The sequence below is a fragment of the Somniosus microcephalus genome, chromosome 1, assembly GCF_052327205.1.
Source record: "Somniosus microcephalus isolate GS21.2 chromosome 1, FLI_Smic_1.0, whole genome shotgun sequence".
Lineage (NCBI taxonomy): Eukaryota > Metazoa > Chordata > Chondrichthyes > Squaliformes > Somniosidae > Somniosus > Somniosus microcephalus.
This window is the reverse complement of record NC_140987.1, coordinates 186,615,633-186,640,948: the sequence shown is the minus strand read 5'-3', so window position 1 is coordinate 186,640,948 and position 25,316 is coordinate 186,615,633. Positions and strand designations below refer to the sequence as shown.

The following is a 25,316-nucleotide window of genomic DNA, read 5'->3' as shown; positions in this document are numbered from 1 at the left end:
TTAAAGTAATTTTCAGTAATTTTAAATCGGGTTACTCCCAGGTGGTGGATTGACGCTGTGATTTTAAATGCTTATTTTTTTGTGATTAAACCCATTGCCAGCTGTATTAATCAAACTTTACCAAGTTACCACTCTTAAATATAAGAAGGAATTTTTTTTAAAGCAAATTAATTTTTCTTTAAATTACGTTTTAAAAGTGCCCAATTGCGCTATTTCAAGGCAGATTTTGCAATTGGCGATATGCAAATGAGTTTGAGTTTGAGTACATTTCAAAACAGGCGCAATTTGCGCCGGAATCACCGATTGCGCCCTAAACAGAAACTCTACCCCACTGTATTAGGGTGGAGAGGGGGAGAAACAGATATCTCTGCACAAAAAGAGAGGGACAGGTGACCAGTTGTTGAGGGTGGAGAGTGAGAACATGGTTGGGGAGGAAGATAAGCACCACTGAAGAGGACAGATATAGATAAACTCTTGTGAGTGGGGAGGAAGGATGGTTGCTGTTCAGAGTTAATGCATCACTTTATAAAACACCTAATTCTCTGACTTGTTAGTAAAACAGCATGAGAAATTCCCCTGTTCGGTAATAAAAATGGTTATAGCAATAAAAATAATTGTAATTTCTTGAGGTAACTTATAATAAGTCAGCATCCACTTATTTCTACTGTCTGATATATCTAAATTAATAATGCCTTTAAGGATTCACAGAACCCTTTGGGTAACTGAAATATTGGCCCGTATTTTCCGATCGGAGGCTTCCTGCGTGCGGAGGCCTCTGATTTGGAAAAAATCTATGCCCTTACCTGATCCGGACATTTCCACTCCTGGGCCTCTCCACGACAAAATGCACAGGGCCCAGGTATCCCGGAGCACATGTGGTTCGCAAGCGTCCCTGGGATCACGTGGGCCAGGCGAGCCAATGAAAGAAGGGAATCCCCCCTTCACACTTTTGACAGGTCTCTGGCTTAGACCCGTCAAAAGTATGAATGGAGATTACTCCAAAAACACATCAAAACATTAAATACATTGGCCCAGAAATTCGGGTCGGGGGCTTCCTGCGGGTGCAAGCCCCCGACCTGCACTTACCTTGCGCGCCGGCCATTGAGCTGTGGGCCCGCGTGGTATTCCGATCCTGGGCCTCATCCAACTGCCAGCGCACAGTGCTTGCGTATCCCAGGGGCGCAGTTAGTTCGAAGCGTCCCCTGGGATCACGTGGGCCATGGAGAGCCAATGGTAGCAGGGAATGCTTCATTCATAAATTTGACAGGAAGAGCTGTCAAACCTATAAATACTATAAGCCCCAAAACATAACTAAAACTTCAAATAATTTTTTTTTTTTAAATCACATTTTTAAAATAACTATAAATTACATGAAATAACTATTTTAAACAATAATTTAAATTTTTGAAAAAATTAATTACATTTTCTAACGGGGCTAAAAATAAACTTACCTTTCTTTGAAGTATTTAATAAAAATAATAAACCTGTGGAAAAAATGTTTTAATTTTAATTAATTCGCCACTTACCTTGTTAAAAGCAGGCCTTGCGCCAGCTTTTTAAAAGTGTAACTGCTGGAGACTTACCCTCCCGGAGAACCCTGCAAAAGAAACCGTAAGTTCCACGGGTATGCGCTGCCTCTCCGGCGCACGCGTTCCACCTGTGAACCCCTTCTTTCAAGGGAACGGAAGTTCCGGTTTCCCGCACATGCGCAGTGCATGCAGGAAACCGGCACTTTCGTTGGGCCTACGCATGAGTGTACTCACGCATTGTGACCCGAATTTCTGGGCCATTGTTTTTTTAAATCACATTTTAAAAATTAGTTAAAATTACATTAAATTAAATATTTTAAACAAAAAGTTAATTTTTTGGAAAAAACATTAACGTTTTTTATGGGGCTAAAAATAAACTTTTTTTTAAAGTATTTTTTAAATTATAAATGAGTGAAAAAATATTTTTTTTAACTTTTTTAAACTCTCATGCTGGTAAAAGCAGGCCTTGCGCCTGCTTTTACCAGGCGTAAGATTTTTTAAAGGATTTCAGCGGGCGGAGGTTCTGCAGAAAGCGGAACTCTCCACCCGCAGAGGCCCTTCTCCAGGGCAGGCATCCGATCTGTCGAGGATTCTTGACAGATTGGAAGTGCCGGTTTTCAGCGCATGCGCTATGCATGCCTGAAACCGGCACTTGCGAGGTCCCTACAGGTGTGTACACAACTCATACACACCCGTAGGCATCGGAAATTACGGGCCATTATATAAAGATAAACAAGATATTCAAAATGATGAAGGGCCTAGCTAGACTGTGTCTGTGTGAACAAGCTATTTAAACTTGATCGGTTAAGGCATACGAGGGGTTATGCATATAAGCTATGTAAGCATAGATCTAGCTAGATGTCAGGAAGTTTTTTTTGAAAGTAGAGGGTTATCGACACTTGGAATAAGTTATCGACTTGTGTGGTGAGTGGGGATTTGCTACAACAGTTCAGAAAGGAACTGGATGCATTCCTTGTTGTGGCTAAATATCTTTGCATACAAAAGGTAGGTGGGATGTTGGGTATGTGACTCGTGGTCGCTGTGATCTCCTCAACTCATTTTGATTGTCTTTCCCAGAATTTCCAAGATTTTTGTTCCCTGAATTGGCCTAGGGTTTTTTAATCTTTTTTTTTGCCTCTCCCAGATGATTACATGGCTGCTTGTGGGAGAGAACACTGGGAGTCATGCTTTTTAAAAAAAAAGTATTTGTTTTATGGGATGTGGGTGTTGCTGGCTAGGCCAGCATTTATTGCCCATCCCTAATTGCCCTTGAGATGGTGGCGGTGAGCCGCCGCCTTGAACTGCTGCAGTCTGTGTGGTGAAGGTACTCCCACAGTGCTGTTAGGTAGGGAGTTCCAGGATTTTGACCCAGCGACGCTGAAGGATCGGCGATACACTTCTAAATCAGGGTAGTATGTGACTTGGAGGGGAACGTGGAGGTGGTGGTGTTCCCATGCACCTGCTGCCCTTGTCCTTCTAGGTGGAAGAGGTTGCGGGTTTGGGAGGTGCTGCCGAAGATGCCTTGGTGAGTTGCTGCAGCCACGGTACACCGGTGGTGGAGGGAATGAATGTTTAAGGTGATGGATGGGTTGCCAATCAAGTGCGCTGTTTTGTCCTGGATGGTGTCGAGCTTCTTGAGTGTTGTTGGAGCTGCACTCATTCAGGCAAGTGTAGAGTATTCCATCACACTCCTTACTTGTGCCTTGTAGATGGTAGAAAGGCTTTGGGGAGTCAGGAGTTGAGACTGTCATCGCAGAATATCCAGCCTCTGACCTGCTCTTGTTGCCACAGTATTTATGTGTCTGGTCCAGTTAAGTTTCTGGTCAATGGTAACCCCCAAGTTGTTGTTCGTGGGGGATTCGGCGATGGTAATACCGTTGAATGTCAAGGGGAGGTGGTTAGACTCTCGCTTGTTGGAGGTAGTCATTGCCTGGCACTTGTGTGGCGCGAATGTTACTTGCCACTTATCAGCCCAAGCCTGATCGTCTTCTGGGTCTCCTTGCATGCGGGCATTGACTACTTCATTATCTGAGGAGTTGTGAATGGTGCTGAACACTCTGCAGTCATCAGCGAACATCCCCATTTCTGACCTTATGTTGGAGGGATGGTCAGTGATGAAGCAGCTGAAGATGGTTGGGCCTAGGACACTGCCCTGAGCAACTCGTGCAGCAATGTCCTGGGGCTGTGATGATTGACCTTCAACCACCACAACCATCTTCCTTTGTGCTAGGTATGACTCCAGCCAGTGGAGCATTTTCCCCCCGATTCTCATTGACTTCAGTTTTACTAGGGCTCCTTGATGCCACACTCGGTTAAATGCTGCCTTGATGTCAAAGGCAGTCACTCTCACCTCACCTCTGGAATTCAGATCCTTTATCCGTATTTGGACCAAGGCTGTAATGAGGTCGGGAGTCGAGTAGTCTTGGCGGAACTCAAACTGGGCATCAGTGAGCAGGTTATTGGTGAGTAAGTGGTGCTTGATAGCACTGTTGATGACACCTTCCATCACTTTGCTGATGATTGAGAGTAGAATGATGGGGCGGTTATTGGTCGGATTGGATTTGTCCTGCTTTTTGTGGACAGGACATACCTGGGCAGTTTTTCATATTGTCGGATAGATGCCAGTGTTGTAGCTGTACTGGAACAGCTTGGTTAGAGGCATGGCTAGTTCTGGAGCACAAGTCTTCAGCACGATAGCCAGGATGTTGTCGGGGCCCACAGCCTTTGCTGTACCCAGTGCACTCAGCCATTTCTTGATATCATGTGGAGTGAATCGAATTGGCTGAAAACTGGCTTTTGTGATGGTGGGGACCTCGGGAGTAGGCTGATATGGATCATCCACTCGGCACTTCTGGCTGAAGATGGTTGCAAATGCTTCAGCCTTGTCTTTTGCGCTCACGTGCTGGGCTCCACCATCATTGAGAATGATGATTAATTTGATTGCTTGGGGCCGGCTTGATGGACCAATTTTTCCTCTCTGTCTTCTCGTATGTTCATATTTTTACTCCTCGTGCTAGTCTACTAACCAGTGGATTAATTGAATTCATAACTTGCCACAGGGGGATTTAAACTCTCAATCTGTCGGGTGCTAGACCATTACCATAACCATTACACTACTATACACGATGTAAAATGAGGTTAGCATTGTTGTTGATCCATACTTTATACAGTCACCTTAATAAAGGACATAAAAAATAAAGCCTAGAAATTGGATCGGCACTAGAATTGGCATAATACAGGCTCCCAGAAGTCCAATATGGCAGGTGGCAGGCGTGCTTACAATCCACGCTGCAAGTGCACCGCCCACCGTTTTGGTAAAGGCTCATGCATAAACACCCAGGGCATTTACATAAAACAGGCATTATGCAAATGAGGGCCTGACGCCTGTTTGAAGCAGCCTTTACAAAATATGTTTGCGACTGACCAGTCCGTGTACGCTGCGGTCAGTATACTCGGGTGCTTGGCAGCTGAACCAGCCATCTTTACAGGGACCACTAGAGGCTGCCACCGGAAAGTTAAGTTCCTGTGGTCCTACCATTGGCCTCTTTAGGTGCGTGCGCTGCGCGGGATTCGGGCGCCATCCACTTTCTAAGCCAGGGATCACAAATAGAAGAGTTTGTCACTTTTTGTGTGTTTAGTGATCACTGACTTAAAATACACACAGGAATTTGGAAATCTGTTAAATCTAGGATTTGGAGATGAACATATAAATCCTGATGCTCTGAAGGAGATGATGTCCTTCAAATAAAGCTAAATAAGTTCTGAAGACTTCCCCATTCTGTCATATAATTGTTTCCTGAGTGTGCAGGCATATGACTTTTATTTGTGAATCTTGTATTCCAACAGGTATCTATATATGCTGCTCCAGATAAGTGGAATCAAACACATTATGCATTGGAGGCAGCAGTGAAACTATTGGAGTTTTATGAACGTTACTTCAATATCTACTACCCACTCCCAAAGCAGGGTAAGTCGAGCACAAGTCTTCAATATAGATATGAAGGAAAGGATATTGTACAATCAGGTCAAGCAGGTTCGAAGGTGGAGGGAGAATTGAAGCCAGGAAAGGGGAGGGAGATGAGGGAAGAGGAATGGGTGGAGGAGAGGGGGACATGGGAAGGGGGATTGGATAAGGGAGCAAAGGCTGACAAACTAAAGGAGGGTATTCCTGGTCAGTATCCGATCCCTTCAGTGAATACACTTCAAAAGTACTTCATTGGCTGTAAAGCACTTTGGGCGTCCTGAGGTCATGAAAGATGCTATATAAATGCAAGTTCTTCCTTTCTTTTAAAGTGCCAGGGAACATTTTGCTATATTACAAGTGCCAAAATAAGTGTAATTTGTTGAATACCGTTTCTCTTTAAGATCTTACATGTTGTGATATTGTGAGAATTGTACTTGTTATTAATACAAAATGTAAATGAAATAGAGTGTTAGAAATAATACTATGAGAAATGTTCTATTTTTAGATCTAGTTGCGATCCCTGATTTTCAGTCAGGAGCCATGGAGAACTGGGGTTTAACAACTTACAGGGAGACATCTCTACTCTATCATCCTAAAACTTCCTCAGCATCAGATAAACTGTGGATTACCATGGTGATTGGTCATGAACTGGCTCATCAGGTATTGTCTGTCTCATGTAATGTGCATTGAATAAGGCCTGTACCCAGCTTCATGAATTTATTGCATGCTAGTTGGCTTCATAATTCCACCAAATACAGTATCTAATACATAATAGTTGACAAAGGTCATTGTCTATTATGCAATTACGGCTCCATTATAAATTTGTATTGTGTGTTAATCAAGATCAATAACAGCTTCACTCAAAAGACTATTGGTCCAGACCACAGATTCATTATGTACCTGTTCAGGTTTTGGTTATTTTTTTGGCATCAAAGGATATCTAAAATGTTCCAAGGGAACTACTTGTAAAAAGGCTCAACAGGTTTCAGATAAATAGTGTAGATCCGTCACCACCTTCTAATTATTGAAAATGTTATCTGTGCAGTCTAAATATTCCAAGCATGTAGATCACACTCCTGTAATTTAACTTTATGCACCTGTTATAATAGAGGAGAAAATATCCAGTTTCCCAAAAGCACTTTGCTTGTAGAATTGCTTTACCACTCGTGTAGCTAGCATTTGGTAGTTGTGAAAATTGGAGCCATGGTACAAATGTTCTTAACCTAAGGTGCTGAAGCTACCTGTAGCACTGCTATTACCAGATAATTCATCACAGACTAGGGATTGAACCGTGGGCCCATCTGCTCTATACAGCTAGGTTATTCACTGAATAAACTTGCTGAGCCATGTTTTATAAAAGTCGTGAAATGCCTGTACTTGTATAAGTTGAATTAACATCTGTAACATCGCACCCATTGCCAATATTAATTTGAGATAAATTTGTTACGCATGTTACAACAAATACCATGTAACACAAAAGAACTAATCAGAAACTAAAGCCCCGATAATAACTCCGAGGCGGGAAGAGAACGGTGGGGGAAGGATTGCGGACAGGAAATCCAGAAGTAAGGGTTTCTCACAGGTCCTGCTGAATTTAATGGCAGGATGTCTTTTACATATTTTCAACAGGCTTCCTGCCCACAGCCAGCTTGATTGACAGGCTGTCTGCTTGTCAGGCAGGAATGCAGCCGAGAGCAAAAGAGGTCTGCGGGGTTTGGATCGGGGAGAGATCGGGGTCTTCGGGGTTGGGATCGGGGAGAGATCGGGGTCTTTAAAATTTGGACCAGGGGGTTGGGGAGCGATCGGGGAGAGATCGGGGTCTTCGGAGTTTGGATCAGGGGATCGGGGAGAGTTTGGGGTCTTTGGGGTTTGGATCAGGGAAAGATTTGGGGGGGTTGCGGTGGGGTTGGGGAGTATTCGGGGTCTTTGGTGTTTAGAATCTGTATGTTATTACACCATAGCCATTACTAGAGAGAAATCGGTATGTAGTCCTTTTAAGAACCCTTGTGTTTCACATTTGAAATTAGAAGTATGACCTTGAAAATATTAATTAATATCCATCTGCCCAGTGGAGATTCACAGTACATTATTTCAATAATTAACTAATTAGAATTGAACATTAAAAAAAAATGCTCATTGGATGCCCTATTGAATATCTTATGATTTTTTTTTAGTGGTTTGGTAACTTGGTGACAATGGAGTGGTGGAATGACATCTGGCTGAATGAAGGCTTTGCCAGGTACATGGAGTTTGTCTCAGTCGATGCCACCTATCCAGAGCTGCAAGTTGTGAGTAAACCTTTCTTACTATTTGTCACTTTATTGCAGTACATCTGGCTCTGTTTCATTCTTTCTTTTAATATTGGATCTTTACAGGATGATTATTTTTTGAACACGTGTTTTGGAGCAATGGGAAGAGATTCAATGAATTCATCACGCCCCATATCCTCATCAGCAGAAAATCCAACTCAGATAAAGGAAATGTTCGATACCGTCTCTTATGACAAGGTATTTAGGGTAATTGCTAGATATTACGAGTGTGTTGTCTAATGACACAGACTTTGAAACATGAAGCTGGCTTATTGCCAGCCTTTGGTGATATCTTTAACTATTGCTGCTCGTCAAACTAATATCCTCACTGACATTGTTGGATAGAAGGACACGACATCCCACACAATATGTAAGCAATATTGTATCAAAAATTCCAATATGTAGTCTACATTCGTAACGAATATCAGAAGAATCTCCCCGCCCCCATCCTAACATGAACACATTAGATGTACCATTTATGTCTAAGGTTTAAAAGATGCCTAAATTAGATCACCTTTGTCCCACACACTCAAGTCCTAGTTATACTGATGGCCAACCGAGCCAAATCAATCACAGCAGGACCACAGTACAACACTGAATGGTGCAATTAACTCCTACTTTCCAGCGTCCTCAAAGATGAAGTTGGACACAACATTGTATAATTTAACACTACTTGATTTAACAACATTTATAATAACACAATTAATTCAAGCTTAAGTAATAAGGATTATGGTAAAATGTTTGGATATTTCCCATCAGTCAGAAGAACCTAAATAAACAAAGGCACAAATGTAATTTGGGTGTATCTCAATATTGGTGCAATAGCCAAGTGTTCCTTAGTATAAAAAAAGTTATCTTCAATGTTCGAGATGATATTATGGTTTACAATCTGTATTCATGTATCAATGGTAAGTTCCAGTATTAAGGCTCTTTTGATATGAGCATAAGAAGGATGAGTTCTCTTTTTGGAATGGGTTGTCTGCTTTGGCCTTGTGTGGTTTGCTTTCCCCTGGGGTAGTCGGGCTGCACCTCGGGGGATGCCTGCAGAAAGTCATTGTCTGTGGTTACTGTCTTTTTTTTCAGTTGTCTTCTCTTCCTAGCTTAACGAACCTTTCAACTAACAACAGATAACTTGCTACAAAAGGAGAGATTGTATATCGTCTGTTCATATCAAAGCGGGTTAGCTTTCATACTGGAACTTATCAGTAATACATGAATACTGACTGTAAACTTAACCTTTTAAATCATAATTCTTTGTAATAAACTGCACCTTCTGTGTGCTCAGAGACTTAAGCCATTAAACTAATAGTTATGATACACATCTGTTGGATGAAATGCTTAAACTTTCTCAACTTTCATTCTTAAACTGCCTGGTAGCCAAAAATCCATAGCACTTCCAACACCCTCCCACCTTATCTGCAGGTTCTGGCCTTGGAAGAAAATTCCTGTTCAACCTTGTAAAGGATGCAACCTCCGCCTGTCCCGTACAAAGCCAGTGGAGTAAGAGGGAGCAAGGCCTAGGGCAGGGACTCCAAATGTTGGACTACCCACGTGTCCCCAGCTGCTCAGCCGGTGGAGGCAGGGTTGGCATCCAGTATGCCAAATGAAAGCAGGCATACAGGCCACTCAAGTGGCAGAACTGAGGCCTGCCTAAGGGTCCAGATCACGATCCAGGCTTGGACCCCTGAAGAGCGAGGTTTTAAAATAAAATAATTTTCCCCCTTATATATATATCCCCCTTAATATAGTGGACCCCACTATCAGTAATGACAGCTGTCAGATGATTTTCGAGAAAGGTGAGCATCCTAGGTACGCCCTAAGTGATGCAAGGGCATCCACCATTCATAAACAAAGGAATGGACCTGCCCCTAATCCCACAAGTTTTTGGGTCAACAGTGGAGGCTTCAGATGGATGAATCCTGACATTTACGCCAGGAGGTGCCCACCCACACATCTTCAAGACCTCTTTCAAATGTTTTGAAGATTTATTTTCAAGGCACTTTACAGCTTTTTTTACTCATCTAATTTTTACCTTCTTTCCCAACCATTCCCAAGTATAAGCTTAAATACCTTGGTGTTTGATCTTGTAGTCCAGATGGGGGCATGTTTCTGCTCTGACTGTTTAATAGGTGGATCCTAATCTCTGGCAGGCTACTAATGAGTGCGTGACTAACCTTTAGCAATTTTTTAGGTGGGAGAGGGAAATAGACCTATTCTTAGAGGTGTAATGGAAATCTAGTCTCGGCTTTTGACATTCAAAGCTGGATTGAATAAATTTGAAGGTTAATCCCCAAAATGTGAATTATTTTTGCTCCCAATTTTGTTTTCTCCTAGGCACAATTCTTTAAATACAGACATTATATGTTACTCACATTTTTCAACTTGTTAAATGTAGGGAGCTTGCATTCTGCACATGTTGAGAAATTTTCTGACCGAAGAGGTTTTCCAAAGTGGCTTAGTTCATTACCTACGAAAATACAGCTACAGGAACGCCAAGAACGAAGACCTATGGAACAGTATAGCCAATGTAAGAGTTTCTTCTATTGACTGAAAGTTGGATTGTGTATTTGAGTAACAATTCAGTACTTGTTTAGAACAAAGAGATAATTCTACTAATTATTAATTGTTTTAACATATTTCAACTAAATTAATTTATCATTAAATGTGAATTTTTCCATTCTTTTTGAAAAAAATAAAGATTTGACTAATTTGTACCATTACTTCAATTAATTCAAAAACTAGCATAGCAATGCATTTTGGTATTATAGCAACAGCCCATTGTCATCTGGTTATCACTTGTGCCTGTTACCACTTTACTGTAAAGTTTGAATTCTTTTTCAATAATATTGTTTAGTTTTGGGGTTTCACTCCAGATATTTGTCTCCGGTTCAGCACCTCAGATCACTGTTATTAGAATAGCCTTTGTTCCCTTCAAACCATAAGGTATCTTTTAGATGCCCAACATTCAGGGTTATTGTAGTGAGCCCAGAAGTTGAACAAAAAAGCCTTCATCATTGCATCTCAGGTATTGGTTATATCATACGCCATCATGTGATTGTCCTTGACTTTGGAAGGGAGTAAAATAAACACGCCACTAAACCATGGATTTAGCTATAAACTGCTAAACAGAGGTATTGAACAGCAAATGGATAAGTGAACAGTAGCAATGACACATTATAGATTTGCAGTAATTACAGGTTTCACTTCAGATTGACAGAAAATAGGTCATGTTTGCTGTGCTAAGCTTCAGAGTAAACTGAACCTGAATATTAACCTTATGTGGCGGCTCGCTGCTAACCTTTCATGGAGACTCTCTGGCCAATCTGTATCTCTTTGTTTGCTTCAGTATATTTCATTTTACTGGTCATATCACATGCTCTCTCATTATCTTCCTTGACTTCGGAAGGTGGTTGAATAAACACCCTATTCAACTGTAGTTTAGGAATTTTATAGCCTAAGCCTGAAGTCAAGGAAAATCCTGCAGGGCACATGATGTAACCAGTAAACCAAAATACAGTGATGGGGGATTCTGTTTGACTCAATTGGAAAAAGACAGGTTGAGATATACTTTCAAAATTTGGTCAAGACAAAGGAATTTTAAATATGTATCTCTTAGACTCAAATAGAACTGCCAATCAAACATATTTAAACAAACCCCACAGGAAGTTTATATTTGAATTGAATGGCTTGAGTTACCTGTTACAAACATGATAGCTGTTTTGGGGCTATTGGGTATCAAAGCTGGGCATTTTCTGTGACTGAATTTGTTTTTTAACCCTTTGTGCTGTGACAGAATAAGATTGTTAAGGCAATGGAAAACACTCTCTTTTTATTTTGAACTCCCAACAGACTTGCACCAAGGAAGACTTTACTTCAGGTGGATTCTGCTACAGCGCTTCACAAGCTGCTAAAAATGCTGTAAGATTTGGTTCATTTTGTCTTTATTGAACTCTATATAAATCCAGTGACATCCACATATACTCAACTTGCAAAATCTTACAGGTACCATAAGTACCTGCAGTTCCTGCACAATTACAATCCTGTGGGATTTCACAACTACCTTACAATCCATTGAAATTCAGCAGTTGATACTGGGAATTCATCTAAATAATATTGAGGAATCTGAAAAATTGGTGTGATGCATTATTACAGGAATTTACCAAGATAGTAAATTAAAAAAGATATATTGAGGTCTAAAGGATTGCATCTTTATAAAAGTCAGTTTTTGAAACTACTTAAATTGTAATTATCTCCAATTTTAATATTTTTTGTTAGATTTTCTGCATTCCGCCTGTCTGACTGCCTCCCACAGGAGTTGTCAGCCTCCACTTATCTTTCTGCATTTAGGAAGCTGAACCTGTTGCTATTTTGGATTGCAGTTTATAATCAGACAATTAGGAGCATAATAAAAGTAAAAACTAGCTCTGTCAATGTAATACATCCCCCCCCCAATTGTATCTTCATTGCTGAGAGCCATCTTAACCAAGCCATCTGCAACCAAATAGCATACAATTCACAGGCACAACCATCAGGTGAAAAGTAAATTTTGCTTGTACATTGTATGTTTGCACTTTGTCTTAACTCTTTAAAAACAAATGTAAGAAGAAAAATAACATACCAAAAGAAGCCACATGTTAAACTGCCATCTGTGCCTTTCTATTCCTCAGTATCGCTATGCAGGTGAACATCTAGACATCAAGGAGATTATGAACACGTGGACACTTCAGCAGGGAATACCAGTGATAATTGTTGAGCATAATGGGAGTTCAGTCAGGCTACTTCAAGAGCGCTTCCTTAAGGGAGTCCTCCCAGAGGACCCAACATGGGCCTCACTACAATCTGGGTAATTATGTTTCAGTTGTGTCCTTATTAATTTTCTTTTTGGTTTTGATGAGTTCTCTTATTTGTTGGAGCAGGGAAAGTTTTAAATGCAATCTGCAATGTTCTGAGAATCAAAAACATTTTGTTCACCATCTTTTGCAGCTACCTGTGGCATGTTCCATTAACCTACATCACAAGCAGTTCTAAAACTATTGGTAGACACCTACTGAAAACAAAGTCAGGTAAGAACATTATATGTTGCTGGTTATGGATAGAATGCCACCAACTCAAACATATCCAGTCTTTAAAATAAAAAAAATGATATTTTATGAAACTTATGTCAATGTGAAATTAATTTAAAACTTCTTCACCCTCAATTGCATTTGAAAACAAAATGGTGTATGTTCCCACTGAAATGTCTTGTTCTCAGAGCACTATACAATTGGCAGCTTGGCTCAGTTGGCAGCACTCTTGTTTCTGATATAGAAAGTTGTAGCTCAAGTCCCATTACTGACTTAAGCACATAACCTGGACTGACACTTCAGCAAGGGAGTGCTGCATTTTCGGAGTTGCCACCTTCATTTGAGATGTTAAATTGAGGGCCTGCTTGTTTAGGTGCATGTAAATGATCCCTTGGCACTATTTGAAGCATGGCACTATTTGAAGAAGAGCAGGGCATTCTCTTGGGGTCCATCCACCAATGCCACCTGAAAATGGATTATCTGGTCATTATTCATTGCTGCTTTTAGGGCTTTGCTTATGAGTAAATTGGCTGCTGTGTTAACCTACATAACAACAGTGACTGCACTTCAAAACGAATCCATTGTTAGTGAAGAACACTAACATCCCAAGGACCATGGGGTGAATTTTAACCCCCAAAAACGGGTGGGTTGGGTCGGGTGAGAGCCAATGTTAGCATTTTTAAAATCTCAAACCTGACCCCAACCTGCCCACTTCCAGGTTTAACAGAGGCGGAACAGGGTGCGGGCAGCCAACACGCTCTCAGGAGGCAGGTTGGCAATTTAAATATTTTAATGAAGCTGGCAGGTTTAACCCTAGCCGGCCTGGTTTCCCAGGCCTTGGGAAACCTGGCAGCTCAAGGGAGGCGAGGACAGCTTCGGGGAGAAGATAAGAGCCTGTGGGCCAGGAATGCTTCCCCCCGGCCCCCCCAGCTGACCTTCTTCCCTTGGATTGGAACCCACCACCCCCATCAGGACCCCCCCGGGGTCGGGAATCAGACCCCCCACCCCTCCACGCCCCAGTAGCAGCTGCAGGCTCCCTACCTGCAGCTGTGGGCTGCTCCGGAGTCCTCCCCGCCCGACTGGAAGCCAAGCCTGTCAGTCAAGCTGACTTCTGGGCGGGATCCTGTCAAAGAAAAATGTCGCACCCGTGGAGTCCGAAATTCCCCCCCACCCCACCCTACGCAACCCGCCCCTGTCAATATCAGGGCCCATGTAATTGCATGTTTGTTCATTCATCATTTGATCTGTCACCTGTGAGCATTTCTGTTTACTAATTAGTTTCATTAACTCAATATTGCTTTAACCAGATCATATTGAACTAGATAGAGAAGCTCAATGGGTAAAATTTAACGTGGACATGAATGGATATTACATTGTACACTACAAGAGTGCCGGATGGGATGCTCTGATTAATCTGCTAGGTCAGAACCACACACTTCTGAGCCAGAAGGACCGAGCAAATCTGATTCATAATGCTTTCCAACTTGTCAGGTACTGTGGAATGTCAGTATTATCATATCTATCTATTGTATATTACAATCAGGAGGCGAGTGAGTCACAATATATCATTGGAATTGTGCCTTTAGATGGTGCTGTGTGGTCATGTTACATGTTAGCAACAATGGCATGAGGTAATGTTACATGACAGCCCAACTGTCTCAATTCTGTCCCTAAAATAAGTTTAAAGCTGCCAAGTTTTTTTCCAGTCGATGCTACTGCTCCCTGCCCCCGTTATCACACTGCAGCAATATTTTAGGTGAATTGACCAATTGGGACCTGTGACTCTGACTCCGGTTTCTGATATCTTTCCCATCCCCTCTTTCACTTTACCCCCCCCCCCGCCCCAACTACATAAATGTTGGCCACAGCCCATTAATAAGCTGCTCCCATCCCACTCACTATTTCCAAGCTCCTGTTCAGTGTTTCCTGTCCCAGCTCGCAACCATCATCCACTTCTTTACCTTTGCAGGGCATTAACTTGGTGGTGGAGTGGGTGAGCGAGTAGGGCCATCCAGCTAAAGTGTTCATGTCAACTGTTTCTTGGCCTATTCAACTGTTGGGGCTGGGTGCATAGAGATTATTTATTTATTTTTAGAAATATTGGCCATCAGCTGGTGCGGGGCAGCTGGAGAAAGCCCCTTCTCACCTTTTTTCTCTTCTTCTAGACTTGCAGTATTAGTGCCACTGGTTGCAGTAGTCCAGCCACTTCCTCCTGCGCTTCAGTCTCACTCTGGCATTCTCTGGCATTTCTTGATTCTCTCCCTTCAAGGCAACTCTGACCTTTAACCCTGCTCTACGTCCCCCAACAACCAAGCCGCTAACCCTGTCCTATTTTGCCCGTCTTCAGCTTCCCCTTCCTCCTCCCTACCTCTAGACTAGCTCCAACTTCCCCCTCCCCAGCCTCGAACTCTGCTCTTGGCAAATACCTTTTGATTGACTGATAGCAGCAACTGAGTAGTGAATCCTAGGCTATTCTGTGGGTGTGAACCATGATTTGACACAACAAAGTGCTATTTCATTTGGGTAAAAGTTGAGAATAATTCACATTTGTTGTGGAGGTACCATCACTAAGTAAACAGGAAATATCTATTCATGAAAAATCATTATATAAATAGAATAACTTGCTTGAGGCGATTTAATATGTTGTTATTTCAGAGACTTACAAAATACATAGGTGCCATATTATAGGTCTTCGATTATGAAGGAGCCACTGCACTCATCTGTCCCCCATCATCCATATCCACTTTATAACTACTATCAAGGGTAAGCCTTTGCTCAGTGGTAGCATGCTCACCACTGCGTCAGAAGGTTTAAGGTTCAAGCCCCAGCTGCACTGTCGGAGTTGTCATCTTTTGGAAGTAAACTGAGATCCCTTTCAGGGGGTAATAAAAGATCCCATGGCACTTTTTGAAGAAGAGCAGGGGTGTTCTCCCCGGTGTCCTGGCCAATGTTTATCCCTCAACCAACATCAGCAAAACTGATTATTTGGTCACTATCACATTGCTGTTTGTGGGAGCTTGCTGTGCGCAAGTAGGCTACATTACAACAGTGACGATACTTCAAAAGTGCTTCATCTTAGATATAAAGCGCTTTGGGACGTCCTGATGTCATAAAAGATGCTATATAGATGCAAGTTCTTTGCTTTTCTTTCTTTCTTGTTCACTAAACAGACATACATGTGGTCCACAACCAATTTCTGGTTAACTAACATATGAGAACAATGGACCAAAAATATGAAAAAAGCTTTGTAAAACTGGCTAGAAAATAGGTTTACTTTACAATAGAGTTTGGCTTCTAGAAAACTTATGGGAACTTATTTTTTTCTTGTTGCTTGTTTTAGTTGTCAGACTGCTTGTCCGACATCCAGTTCTGGATGAGCAGAAATTTTCTCTATTAAATATTGGGAAGACCAAAGCCATTGTTTTCGGTCCCCGCCACAAGCTCCGTTCCCTAGCCACTGACTCCATCCCTCTCCCTAACATCTGTCTGAGGCTGAACCACACTTTCGCAACCTTGGTGTCATATTTGACCCTGAAATGAGCTTCCGACCACATATCCGCAGCATAACAAAATCCGTCTATTTCCACCTCCGTAACATCGCCCATCTCCACCCTTGCCTCAGCTCATCCGCTGCTGAAACCCTCATCCATGCCTTTGTTACCTCTAGACTTGACTATTCCAACGCACTCCTGGCTGGCCTCCCACATTCCACCCTACGTAAACTTGAGGTCATCCAAAACTCGGCTGCCCGTGTCCTAACTCGCAACAAGTCCCGTTCACCCATCACCCCTGTGCTCTCTTACCTGCATTGACTTCCGGTTAAGCAGCGCCTCAATTTCAAAATTCTCATCCTTGTTTTCAAATCCCTCCATGGCCTCGCCCCTCCCTATCTCTGTAATCTCCTTCGGCCCCCCCCCACCCCCGAGATATTTGCGTTCCTCTAATTCTGCCCTCTTGAGCATCCCTGATTATAACTGCTCAACCATTGGTGGCCGTGCCTTCTGTTGCCTCGGCCCTAAGCTCTGTAATTCCCTACCTAAACCTCTCGGCCTCGCTACCCCTCTTTCCTCCTTTAAGATGCTCCTTAAAACCTACCTCTTTGACCCTCACCTGCCCTAATTTCTCCTTATGTGGCTTGGTGTCAAATTTCTTGTCTTTTAATACTCCTGTGAAGCCCCTTGGGACGTTTTACTACGTTAAAGGTGCTATATAAATACAAGTTGTTGTTGTTGTTTTGAGCCGTAACTTTCTCCAACTGAGACTGAAGTGATCCTCGTCTCTTGCCACAAACTCTGTATCCGGAGAACTCCATTCCCCTCCTTGGCTACTCACTTAAACTAAACACAACTTTAAATTCAATATCCTATTGTTTGCCAAGTACACTTGCTTGTACCCCAGCAACATCGCTCATCTCTGCTCTTACTTCACCCCGTCACCGTTGAAAGGTTTATTACTTTTGTAAATCCCCCTTTTTAATCACCCCTACCTTCACCTATCTCCATTGGTTCCTGCTATGAATGCAATTATTTCATAATCCTCATCCTTGTTTACTGACCTTACACCTCACCAGTGCCCTCTGGTCTGTTGACTCTGGCAGTCATGACCTTGTCACAGTAAGGGCTCTGTGCAAGTGAGGTGTACTTAAAGCTCCTCTGGACCCATCTTTTGTTCCTTTCCTTGTCCCATTACCTCTCCTTTTGCCTCGCACCATCATCGCTTTTGTTATTTAATCTTTCCTGTCTTCCAACCTATCACAGACCTTCCCTTTGTTCTTTCCTCCCCTCCCCCTTTCCCTGCCTCTGTACTTGCATAAAACCTGTTGCATCGCTAACTTTTTCCAGTTCTGATGAAAGGTCATTGACCTGAAACATTAACTTTGTGTATCTCACCACAGATACTGCCTGACCTGCTGAGTATTTCCAGCCTTTTCAGTTTTTATTTCAGCTTTCCAGTATCCATAGGAATATTTTCTTTTGTGCTTAAATAATGTTCCTTAGATGTACCGAGGGGGGTTTATTTTCCCACGTGGATGACATTCCAATTTCCGCCAAAACTTGAAACTTTGGGGTAGAATTTGACTTTTGTGTGGCTGACTAGCGGAGTGTGCTGAGCCCCTTTTAACGGCGAACAGGCCTCCACGACTTTGAGGCCCAGGCTTCATTTGAATGCAAGATGCAGATGTCAAATGAGTGTCCCGAGGTAGTTGGCCAGTTTTGGGCCCCAGGAATGTCGACTGGCTGGGACGCTGGTGGAAGCTGCAGGGAGGTCCTGGAAGGAGGGTGGGAGGCAGAGCCATAGGAGATGAGCCCAGGCAGGCAGTTGCACGCAGTATTTTTGTGGAGCCAGGATGAGCAGTCCTGCTCCTCCTCACCCCACAAAAATAAACGCAGACTTACCCGTAGGATACCCTTTGGCTGGACCGCCAGCTGACACTCCGCCAGTACTCTCCTAAAATGGCAATCAGCATCCTACGTACTTCATCGGACCCCAATTTGTATTTTAAATGGGCCTATTGCCCGACTTGGGTGCTCTAACCATCAAGCGGCAGGCTAGGGGAGGATTGCTGTGGCCACATGGTGAAAGGAATGGTTGGTAAGCCATTCCCTAACAATTTTTGAGGCACCACTGCCCTGTTTCTGCCAGGTTGGAGACCTCAAAATCTGTCCCTACATAATAATGACATAAACCAGCTTGTCAAAGGAGATGCTAACTGGAGGATAGATCAGCATCTACAAGAAATTAAGGAAATTCATTAGGTCAGCCATTCAGATCCCTCTCCTGTGCATCAGTGCAGCTACATTGGTATCGGCAGTGGCCTGGATGTGAATTTCCTGCCCTACTCATCAACGATGAATGATTACCTAATGATAGGGAAAAAATGAGTGAGGTAGGGAAGAAAATGTGATCGTTGATTTTATTAGAAAATCTTAATGAGTCATTATTATGTGTTTAGTGCAGGAAAGTTATCACTTGACCGAGCCCTTGACTTGACCCGTTACCTCAGGCATGAGAGCAAAAACATCCCAGTGTTGCAAGGTCTGGGTTACCTGGAGGTATTTTACAAAATGGTTGTGAAAAGAAATATCTCTGATGTTGCAGCAAATCTGAAGGTAAGATTCTGTAATCCTTATATATTACTTGACTAATGTTCACTCATAGAGATAAAAATAATGCTGAGGAAAATATAGCTGTGAAGCAGATGAAAACTATCTGATGCAAATGTGGACAATTGACATTAATGTCAAACTTCTTGGATACATTTAAGTGTTCTGAGGTCAAAAGAGAACCAAAGTGACAAGGAAACTGAGAAAAGAAAAGTTTCCCAGCGTGTAGTCTGTAATAGACACACAACCATTGTTCATGTGTGTGGCCTCACTGGTCAGATGAGTTTCATGTGACTGTTGGCCAATCTCATGGAACAGTTTGGCTATAAAGGATTGGTCGGTGTTGACCGCTCCAATTTTTCAATAACAACCCTGAACACACAGCAATTTTATTTTGTAATGGTAGAAATCCTTTGAATGTTTGGCAATATTTATATGACCTTTGTTCAGTGTGAGAAAGGATTTGCTTTCATGTTTCTAATTTTACCAAAGGTCTACTTGTACCTACCCATACCAGCCATATTAAATGCACCAAAAACCAAGAACTTAGACACCTTTCTTGTGGCATTTTAACGCCAACCCTCCAAAGGGTGTAAACTCTTGCTTTGGAATGGTTCCATAGGCAGCAGCAGATCTCTTTTTTCTCCCAAATGACCAGTCTTCATGTGTTAGTGAGTGGCAGCAGACCATTCAATCATGGATACCCAAGGCCAGTCGTGCCCTTACTCAATATCCAGCAGGGGTCACTAGAGAGCGACCAGGAGAGGAAAAGCTGCTTGTTTTTCCTGTCCCTAGGGAAGGGACACTGGACACTGAGCTACTTGTAGTGTGCCTGCTGAGACCCTTGCTGAGATCAGCTGCCTCAGCCCAGACTGGGGACTGAACCTGCAACTTTTCTGGCCTGCATCTCCCAGCAACATATCAGAGGTTGCATTTATTTACTGAACCATAGGGGAGCTCTGTACTTAACCGTTTTAACCTTTGGTAAATTTTTCCACAAATTTTGTACATTTTTTAATGTTCCCAATAAGGTGTGTTAATTTTATGAGATTTGCCGCAGACTGTTTCTCTCATGTAAGTGAGTCTGACTGTGTGCTGTTGTTCATGTTTCAGGGATATATCCTGCAGTTTTTCAAACACCTAATCGACAAGCAGTCATGGAGTGATGATGGCACCGTATCAGAGCGACTGCTGCGGTCCAATCTCCTGGAACTCGTCTGTGACCTTGGATACCCACCTTGTGTTCAGAAAGCATCAGATTATTTTAGTCAGTGGAGGAAGTCTAATGGTACCATGAAGTTAGTAACAGTGGAAGTACAGCTTCCAGTTTATACCTTGTGGTATTCTTATGTCAAGGAAAAAAAGAATTGCTTTTACTTAGCACCTTATTATGTCTTTCTGAAAAATTCCAAAATCTTTCACGGTAAATTACTTTGAAGTGTCACTGGTGTTATTGTGTACAGCCAGATACCACAAACAGCAATGAGATGAACATAAGAAATAGGAGCAGGAATAGGCCACTTGGCCCCTCGAGCCTGCTCCGCCATTCAATAAGACCATGGCTGATCTTGGGCTCAAAGCCACTTCCCCGCCCGCTCCCCATAACCCTTCACTCCCTTATCTTGCAAAGATTTGTCTATCTCCAACTTTAATGTATTTAATGACCCAGCCTCCACAGCTTTCTGCAGCAGAGAATTCCACAGATTTACCACCCTCAGAAGAAATTCCTCCATCTCCATTCTAAAATTGTGCCCCCGCTTTCTAGATTTCCCCACGAGGGGAAACATCCTCTCTGCATCTACCTTGTCGAGCCCTCTCAGTATCTTCTATGTTTCAATAAGATCACCTCTCATTCTTCTAAATTCCAGTGGGTATAGGCCCAGCCTGCTCAACCTTTCCCCATAAGTCAATCCCCTCATCTCTGGAATTAACCTAGTGAATCGTCTCTGAACTGCCTCCAATGCAAGTATATCCCTCCTTAAATAAGGAGACCAAAACTGTACGCAGTACTCAAGGTGTGGTCTCACCAATACCTTGTACAGTTGTAGCAGAACTTCCCTGCTTTTATACTCCAACCCCTTTGAAATAAAAGCCAACATTCCATTTGCCTTTTTGATTACTTGCATGCTAACTTTTTGAATGACCAGTTCATCTGTTTTGGTTGGTATTGATTGAGGGAAGAATTAATAGCCAGGAGGCTTCTTTGCTTTAAAAATCCTATGGCACTATTCAATGTCCACTTGGAAGAGGCAGACATTCCATCATTAACATATTTAATCTGAAGGACAGCACCTCTGAGATACAGCACGCACTCCATTCGGCACTGGGGTGTTAAGCATTTAAATGGAGCTTGACCCTGCACATTTCTGACTCTGAGGTAAGAAAGCTTACCAGTTCAGCCAAACTTACATTCTTTACTAATTAAGCAGTTGGTTTGAGTTTTATTTCTGATAAATTAGTTGAAAGATTACTTTGCGAGTAATGGATACCTGGGATTGATTACAAAGCAGAGATCTAATGAAAGCATTTTGATAATCATGATGAGAATGAAGCTGCAGTGGTTATAATCCAATGAGACCACTGATCAGTGGTTTTTACAGAAGAATGGATAGAATCGAAGAATACAACTCTCAAAAGTCTGGTGAAAAATCCTGTAATTCCATGTAATAAAACAGAATTTAACTTATTGAGGCCAATTTTCCTGCCCCCACCCCGATCACCCAGCATTAGATCAGAAAATAACACCATTTTTATTATGTTGTTACTTCCACTTAATTTAAAAACATTTGGATGTCACCGAATTGATGTCAAAACACCCCTACTTATTGGCCTCCACAAATGCAAATCATGGGCAAAAAGGATGGAGACCGGACATTACAGGTCTCTGCTTCGATTTCCTATCTGTATTGCCCCAAGGCTTTATGGGCAGGAAACTTGTCTCCATTTAGTCAGCATCTAGCCTTAAACATAACTCAATCTCAAAACCCTTTTGTGAAGAAAAAAATGATCAAACTGTGACCAAGGGCCACCTTTCTAAACATGCATATATCTGTTGCTTGCTTATGTGTAGTCTACAATGGAGTTTGACAAAAAGACACACTAGTTTACTGAGCACATTATTGTTGGTATTACAGTTTGCCAACAGACGTCCTGGAGATCGTGTACTCTGTAGGTGCCCAGAGCAGTGATGGATGGGACTACCTTCTGAAGAAATACATAGAGTCAGTGTCGGGTGCTGAAAAGAATAAGATTGTGTCTGCTTTAGCACGTAGCAGAGATCCAGAAAAACTGACACGGTATGGAATTGATTTGTATCCTATCAGATCTCCTGTGGCATCATTCACAGTGAATCAGAGATCATGGTATTGCTAAGGGGAAATACTGGGGTGTGGAAGTGGCAAAAGGGTACACATCTGCACCAAAAGGATTTGGAATGAGTTACAGTTGTGCTCAGAGATGGTGAAGTAAATGCTTTTCATTTTGTTCTTGGAAAATGAATAAAGAAGAAATTCTGGCAGCGCTGTTGCACTGCTGTAAGTGCAGTGAGATGGAAGCTTGCCTGCTGGTCTGTGCCCACCCTGTCCACCTCAAATCTTGACAACAGGGTCATTTACAAATTCAGAGTGGACACCTATGGCAGCAGTCCACAGACCGGGTGGGATATCTGAGCAGCTTCTTGCCACTCCGTTGGGTGGGAGCTGGGACCATAGGTCAGTCTGGCCAAACATTTGAAATTTTAAGACGGATTAATTTGCTGGTCAGTCTGTTTCTAAACAGAATAGACACGATAGGTTGAATGGCCTCCTTCTGTGCTGTATCATTCTATGATATGGAAGCTGACGTATGAACAGTTGGCCATTACAGTGGTGTATCTGCCAAAATTTCCAGGGGAGCACAGGATCCTGCCATCCACGTCCCGATATATAATGTCAGGATGGGGATGCAGCAAGTCTTCCTGCTTCCACATCTCATAGTCTCCCTCGCACTCACCAATCTCTCCCCGACCTCCATGCATACACACTGTGGCAGTCACCCATTCCATAAAAGCATTCTCTCCAGTCCACAAACATTCCACTTCCTCATCAAACTCTTTCCGCCAACCACCTGCTCCCCACTCTTCTGTACCAACATGGCAACCTTTTGTCTTCCTGACTTTTGCCTGGCTCTATTTTCTGATGAGTTGCTCACCAGAGTCTTTCTCCATCCTGCCCCGACCTGACCATTTCCCTCGCAACCATTCAATCTCTACCTCCTGGCAAATGTCATTGAACAATTGCCTTTATGAGCAGGTGCACTCATGCTACCACTGATGTTATTGCCACACCACAGAATGTTGCAGTGCAGCTGTCCACAAGCATGTTTACCATAACTATATTCCAATCCACAGTGCCACTCTCTCTTCCCTATTCAAATCACCATCCATTCCTTCAATACATGTGCATTCAGACTTCCCTGTTTAACTTTGCTACTCACCCTTGCAACATTACATGCTCTAGTCCAACCACCTGCCTCTCTTGTTTGCTGCTCCTCTTGCCTGAGCTCCCATATCCCCCATTATACTATTTATATTTACCCTCATTTCCCACAAACACTAATGGCAATATTGTCTTTTAATGCAACTAAACTCTTGAGCTGCCTGCCTTTCCTGCTTGATGCTCTTTTCTCCTATCAGTGCTGCTTACACTGCCCACTCTTGTGCACACTATTATTTCTTAGCCCCCCTTCCATACAAATTAATGGCAAACAATTTCTTCTGCATAGAAAACTACTTCTATACTTAATATAATTACCCCCTTTGAAGACTTAACACATTTTAGCTCCCAAAATCCTCAACACTTCCTTCCCAACCACATTACATTTATGGCATTTTATAACTCCCACCACACATGCACATATTTCCTTTTCCACTCCTATCACATCATAATCCCACTATGCTGTAAATGCTTTCTGCGCACGACTGCAGCTGCTCTTTATCAACACCATGCAATCCACTTTTTAAAAAAAATGCCAATCCTTAACCCTCCCTCTATATCCCTACTAATTCATTCACCCACAAAAACACACTCACCTTACAAGTCACCCACCCAACTCCCTAAGTACCACTCTCTGACTTACCATCAGCAGTGCCATGGGAAATCCATGAAGGAAAGAAAGACTTGCATTTATATAGCGCCATTCACAACCTCAGGACATCGCAAAGCGCTATACAGCCAATGAAGTACTGTTGTAATGTACGAAATGTGGCAGCCAATTTGAGCACAGCAAGCTCCCACAAACAGCAGTGTGATAATAACCAGATAATCTGGGATTTTTTAAATGTTGATAGAGGGATAAATATTGGCCAGGACACTGGGGATAACTCCCCTGCTCTTCTTCAAAATAGTGCCATGGGATCTTTTACATCCACCTGAGAGAACAGATAGGACCTTGGTTTAATGTCTCATCCGAAAGACGACACATCTGACAATGCAGCACTTCCTCAGCACTACACTGGAGTGTCAGCCTAGATTTTTGTGCTCAAATCTCTGGAGTAGGACTTGAACGCACAACCTTCTGACTCAGAGGTGAGAGTGCCACCAAGTGAGCCATGGCTGACACCATGGTATAAAAGCAGTGCGTTTAGCACGTATTACCTGTCTATCATACATTGAATGTCGCTCAACTTTCCATGGCACATTTCAAAGTTAAAAATAAAGGAACTCTCCAGGGGCACAAAATACCAAAGCCAGGCGGTCTACAGTTTCTTAATTGACATATAAACTCATTCAGTGTTTATTTAACAGGAGAAGCTTCTGAATTGACCTGTGTGTGAAACCAGCAGCTACGTAATAAGAGTGAGACTTTGTATCCTTAAAAGGACACACATCTACACTTTAAATTGTGGGAGAATTTCTGTGGGGTTCTCCTGCTGTAACTTCAGAGGAAGATTGACAAAAACCCTGGAGAAACAGCATAAATGGTCACTTTTAGCCTTTTACGTCATTTCTCTGGGGTTTCAGTCAATCTTCCACTGGAGAACCCCCATGGAAATTCCAGGTGATATAATGTTCCTCTGACTTGGTATGATCAAGTATTATGTATATAATTAAAATAGGACATCAAGTATCACACTCAAATTTCAATTTTTTTTGTAAGTAAGAAATAAAGGCAGTCATTTTGAAATAGAGAAAGGCCCGATCAGTTGAAAATACCTCAATGACACAGGAGTCAGAATGTCTTTAATTGACTTTACCAATCAAACTTACAAAAAAATAGAGAAAGTTAGGGATCTGACCTACAGCCTGAGAGCAATTGTATTCTGACCTTAACCAGTGTTTACTTAACAACATTTAGATTTTTGTGGCCCT

The 25,316-nt window shown here is 42.4% G+C and overlaps 1 protein-coding gene across 2 annotated transcripts in view; it reads left to right on the top strand.

The window, feature by feature from the left end:
* Nucleotides 1–25,316, top strand: part of erap2 (endoplasmic reticulum aminopeptidase 2) — a 65,013-nt gene that overhangs the window by 20,802 nt on the left and 18,895 nt on the right. For both annotated transcript variants that reach the window (XM_085988466.1, XM_085988459.1), the window contains exons 5-16: nt 5,376–5,496; nt 5,999–6,153; nt 7,668–7,781; nt 7,869–8,000; nt 10,198–10,329; nt 11,652–11,720; nt 12,470–12,645; nt 12,786–12,865; nt 14,173–14,356; nt 18,819–18,975; nt 20,083–20,267; nt 22,104–22,265. In XM_085988466.1, coding sequence (XP_085844592.1) covers nt 5,376–5,496; nt 5,999–6,153; nt 7,668–7,781; nt 7,869–8,000; nt 10,198–10,329; nt 11,652–11,720; nt 12,470–12,645; nt 12,786–12,865; nt 14,173–14,356; nt 18,819–18,975; nt 20,083–20,267; nt 22,104–22,265 — 1,667 coding nt within the window. The remainder of the gene's footprint in view (nt 1–5,375; nt 5,497–5,998; nt 6,154–7,667; nt 7,782–7,868; nt 8,001–10,197; nt 10,330–11,651; nt 11,721–12,469; nt 12,646–12,785; nt 12,866–14,172; nt 14,357–18,818; nt 18,976–20,082; nt 20,268–22,103; nt 22,266–25,316) is intronic.